Source organism: Dasypus novemcinctus, chromosome 8, assembly GCF_030445035.2.
Source record: "Dasypus novemcinctus isolate mDasNov1 chromosome 8, mDasNov1.1.hap2, whole genome shotgun sequence".
NCBI lineage: Eukaryota > Metazoa > Chordata > Mammalia > Cingulata > Dasypodidae > Dasypus > Dasypus novemcinctus.
The window spans coordinates 13,513,603-13,518,092 of NC_080680.1; the positions used below are offsets into that span (position 1 = coordinate 13,513,603).

Sequence of the window (4,490 nt, forward strand, 5' to 3'; positions counted from 1 at the left end):
GCCTCTCCGGGTCTCTCCCGAGCGTCTTCCCGCGGCCTGCCACCCTTTCGCGCGCGCTCGCGCCCCCCTGCTGCCTGGGTGGGTTGCCGGCGCTCTGCTCGCTGGGTCTCCCCGGTCTCGGTCGGCCTGCCCCCCTCTCGCGCGGGCTCCCGCCACTCCCACCCTCCCTCCCGGCTCGGGCCTTCCCGACCCCGGCGGCGCGGCGCAGGGCGGGGCGGGCCGGGCGGGGCGGGGCGGTGACGCGGGCCGGGCCGGGCAAGAGGCGCGGCGGCTCGGGGCGGGGGCGCAGTCCCGGGTCCGACCGGCCGAGCCCTGCTCGCGCCCCGCCCGCGCCCAGCGCCTCCGCCCGGCCGCGGGGAGGGGGCATGAGCCGGCGCCCGCCCGCGGCCCCGAGCTGCGGGCCGGCCTAGAGCTCCGTGCGGGCCCCGCCGCCGCCGAGCCCGAGCCGCCGCCGCGGGGCGCCGCGATGCAGAGGCCGGGGGAGCCGGGCGCCGCGCGCTACGGCCCGGCCGAGGGCTGCGCCGACCACCGGCCGCACCGTTACCGCAGCTTCATGATCGAGGAGATCCTCACCGAGCCGCCGGGACCCAAGGGCGCCGCGCCCGCCGCCGCCGCCGCCGCCGCCGCGGGGGAGCTGCTCAAGTTCGGCGTGCAGGCGCTGCTGGCGGCGCGGCCCTTCCACAGCCACCTGGGTACGTGCGGGCAGCCGCGGGCGCCGCGGGCGGGACTCGCGGGCGGGAACGAGCCGCGCCCTCCGAGGGCCGCCGAGGCTCGGGTCCCGGCGCCGCCTCCCGCGCGCAGCTCTGGGCGCGCCTCCCGGGCCCCTTTCTCGGCGCGCTCCCTCCGGGAAGAGGAGGGCGCGATGGCCCGGCCGCGCGGAGAGCAGGCTTCGTGCCCGCGGGCCAGGCAGGGCAGGGTCCTCGCCGCCCTCCCTCCAGCACGGCCGCCATCTCCATCCGAGGCGTGAGGCCAGCTCTCGAGCTGCCTGATTTCGCTTCGTCCGGGCGACCACTGGCCAGCCAAAGTGACCTCAAGCGGCGGGCACCAGGGCCATGGCCGAAGGGCCAGCGGGGAGTAGCCGTGGCTGCCCAAAGCCGAGAAGCGGGGGCCTCAGGAGAAGAGGCCTGCGTCTCCCAGTGCTCGGGCTGACGCTGACCCCAGCTGGCCCGGTGCGCCCCGGCGCGCAGCCAACCGACCTCCGCCGCAGCCGGAGCAGCCTGCGCCAGCCTGGGCACAGGAGGCCGGGAGTGTGAGCCACCTCCTCACCGGCCCTTCCGCTTCCAGGTCGGCGGGGCCTCCCCGAGCCTGGGCCATCGGCCCAGACCTTTTCCCCTCCGCTCCTTCTCTTCCTTCCTTGGCAGGGCCCGACCTGCCCTTGCCATCTCGGGCCGCTCCTGCTCCTTTTCCTGGTCTGCTTCGCCTTTCCTTCGGCCTCTCTCTCTGGGGTCATCTGCCTCCCAGCTTCTCTACCAAGACTTCCTTCTCTTCCTGCAGTGCTCCTTCCTTACATCTCCCATCCGCCCTTGCCCCAGCCCTTTCTGCTGCTTTTGATGGCTTCCGCGACTCGAGGATAGGGACGGCCCTTGTGTGCGGTGCCTGTCCGCGAAAGGAGGCTTCCGGCGCGGTCGCGGGCCCCAGTCTGTGCCTCTGCAGTCAGTGCTCGGCCGAGGAGGGCGGCAGGGCCGGCTGGTTCGTTCTAAGGCCAGCCCAGCCGCAGCCTCTTCCGCGGCCTGTCCCCTCCAGCTGCTCGGTTGTTAATAATTCGTTTGAAGCGGGCAAAAAGAAAAAGATCGATAGGACTAAAGAAAACGGAAACATCTTCACGGGATCGAGTGTGAACGGAGAGAAAACAGAGACAGCAATTTCCTGATGGGTGGCGGTGCTTTTGGAATTCCCGAAAAGCCCCAACTCCGCCTTTGCCGAGGACCAGGCCGCCCTGTCGCGGGGCTATTGTGCTCCTCGCAGAGCAGCCGCACTGCATCAGCATCACGTTCTTTTTATGGAAACAGCACTGCCAATTTTGCTGGGGCAAGCGGTTGATCTTCCTAATTCGCTCGCCCTTTCTTTTTGCTTTCCCCTTTCTTCGAAAGATCCACTCCGAGCACTTTTCCAAGCGGCACACTTGTGAATTGAGAAGCCTGAAATCTCTGAGGTGGCTGGGGCCTGGGGAACCCCAGGGCAGAGGCTGGTTAGGGGAGTTCTCTCCTCCTAGACCCCGGGGACACCCGCACCGAGGAGCTTCATCCATCCTCCCTTATGGCTGAGTTCGACATCTCAGAGGCCCCGGGAGAGGGAGGTGAACGGTTGCAGAGGCAGGGGAGAGCACCACCGGCCCGAGAGCTCAGCTCACCCAGCTCTCCTCTCTCTCTCCCCGCTGCAGCCGTGCTGAAGGCCGAGCAAGCCGCGGTGTTTAAGTTTCCGCTGGCGCCGCTCGGCTGCTCCGGGCTGGGGTCGGCACTGCTGGCCGCGGGGCCTGGGCTGCCCGGCGCGGCGGGCGCGCCGCACCTGCCGCTGGAGCTGCAGCTGCGCGGGAAGCTGGAGGCGCCCGGCCAAGGGGAACCCGGCACCAAGGCCAAGAAGGGGCGCCGCAGCCGCACGGTATTTACCGAATTGCAGCTGATGGGCTTGGAGAAACGCTTCGAGAAGCAGAAGTACCTCTCCACGCCAGACAGGTAGTGTGGGGCCAAGGTTGGAAGGGAGCAGGTGGAGGGAGGGGCGCGGTCTGCCCTGCTAAGGGTGCGCCTCGCTCTTTCGTAGAATAGATCTTGCCGAGTCCCTGGGCCTGAGCCAGTTGCAGGTGAAGACGTGGTACCAGAATCGGAGGATGAAGTGGAAGAAAATAGTGAGTATGTCCGCGTAACTTCCCGCGCCCTCAGTTTCCCAGCCATGCCCTGCGCACTCCAGGGCCGATTACCCTCTCCCTGCTTTGGGCTTTCTGCCCCACCCTCCCAATTCCCTAGATCCCTGAAGCCCTCGGGGACCCCCTGGGTCTCTCCAACTGACCTAACAGAGCCCACATTTCTTCGTGCCCCGCTGCAGTCGCAGGCCTCGCAGCGGCCTTGCACGACCAGCAGGACTCCTGGGTCTCCAACGGCGCTCAGGCAAAAATGGCCCCCATTTCCCTGGGATGGGCGGACGCAGACGGCCTCTCTGGGCAGGACCTGCCCCAGCACGGGGCGCGGGCGATGCCTGTCCTGGGTCGGGGTAACCGTGGTGAGGCCATCCCCACGCAGGTGCTGCAGGGCGGCGGCCTGGAGTCCCCCACCAAGCCCAAGGGGCGGCCCAAGAAGAACTCCATTCCCACGAGCGAGCAGCTCACGGAGCAGGAGCGCGCCAAGGAGGCGGAGAAGCCGGCGGAAGCGCCGGGCGAACCTACGGACAGGAGCCGGGAGGACTGAGCACGGCAGGGGCCGCGGGGCCGGCAACCCCCGCACCGCCCTCAGCCTCTTCAGCCTGCGGGAAGCCGGGAAGCCACCGGCCGGCGCGCCGCTGGCGACGCTGTTCGCTCTTTCACCGTTTTATTATTACTTTGAATGCGGACATTTAGGGGTCAAACCAAGGAGACAAGACCCTGAAGCCAAACCCGCGCCCCAGCGAGTTCCTGGGCCCCCGCCTAGGAGTCCGGGTGCCCGGGCTGGGCAGTTCTCGGCCCGTCACTCCAGAGCCTCCCGGGGCGCTCCACGAGTCTTCACGCCCCGCTCCTCACCGTCACCCCCACCCCGCCTCAGGCCGGCTCTCCTGGCGCCAGCTGCGGCCAGGTCACCGAGCCGCTTCCCCGCGTCTGGGATCCCGTGGCTCGGCGGTGGACACCATGGCCCGAGACGGCGACCGGGACCACCCGGCCCCTCTGCCCGAGCGCCGGGTCCTTGTCGGCGCCGGGGCACCCCACTCTCCTCTTGCGAAGGCGGTGACTTTTTTTTTCCAATAAAATATTTTATGACACAGCGGGGATTGGTGAGAACGCTTCTGGATCCGCCGGCGGGAGAGGGGAAGGCGACCGAGGTCAAAGGGGCGGCTTGGGGTTGCTTTGAAAGAATCCTTTTCCCGGCTACGTCGAGGGCGCGCTGTGCCGCGCTCCACCCAGCCCAGGCCAGGCACCGAGGGCGGCTCGGGTGTTGCGCCATCCTAGGAATCGCTTTGATTCTGGTGTGGGGGCGGTGAGGTGGACAAGTCTGAACCTCTCCTTCCTTCTCAGCCCAGAGGGCCACCGTTTAGCAGCCAGGCTGCACAGCGGTTGCTAAAAAGAGCTAGAGGCTCAGGCACACCGTCCTCTGGGGAGCTCGCTCAGGGAAGTTGCCTGGTTGGGGTCATCTCCTCGGACTTGAAGCACGACTGTAAGATCTTCAAGATGGTTCTCCACCAGCCTTTCGTGATGCAGACGGGGAAACCAAGGACCAGAGGCTCCCACCGGGCGCACCACCAGCGCAGCACCGCCGGCGCCGCAGTTTTCTGTGATGAAGTTGTCAGCACGGCGGCGGCTCCTGGAGACC

At 68.3% G+C, this 4,490-nt stretch overlaps 1 protein-coding gene across 1 annotated transcript; it reads left to right on the forward strand.

The window, feature by feature from the left end:
- The first annotated feature begins 350 nt into the window (after positions 1 to 350).
- On the forward strand, positions 351 to 3,939 carry BARX1 (BARX homeobox 1). The gene is made up of 4 exons (XM_058302911.1): positions 351 to 692; positions 2,381 to 2,672; positions 2,758 to 2,842; positions 3,234 to 3,939. The coding sequence occupies exons 1-4, from the start codon at positions 467 to 469 to the stop codon at positions 3,396 to 3,398; spliced, it is 768 nt and encodes a 255-aa protein (XP_058158894.1). The 5' UTR covers positions 351 to 466; the 3' UTR covers positions 3,399 to 3,939.
- Positions 3,940 to 4,490: the final 551 nt, after the last annotated feature.

Excerpts from the sequence above, each read along its gene's own strand:
- BARX1 (XM_058302911.1), top strand. The coding sequence starts at position 467 with ATGCAGAGGCCGGGGGAGCCGGGCGCCGCGCGCTACGGCCCGGCCGAG. Across the intron at positions 2,673-2,757 it reads TACCTCTCCACGCCAGACAG|AATAGATCTTGCCGAGTCCC; the intron begins GTAGTGTGGGGC and ends GCTCTTTCGTAG. Across the intron at positions 2,843-3,233 it reads GGATGAAGTGGAAGAAAATA|GTGCTGCAGGGCGGCGGCCT; the intron begins GTGAGTATGTCC and ends ATCCCCACGCAG.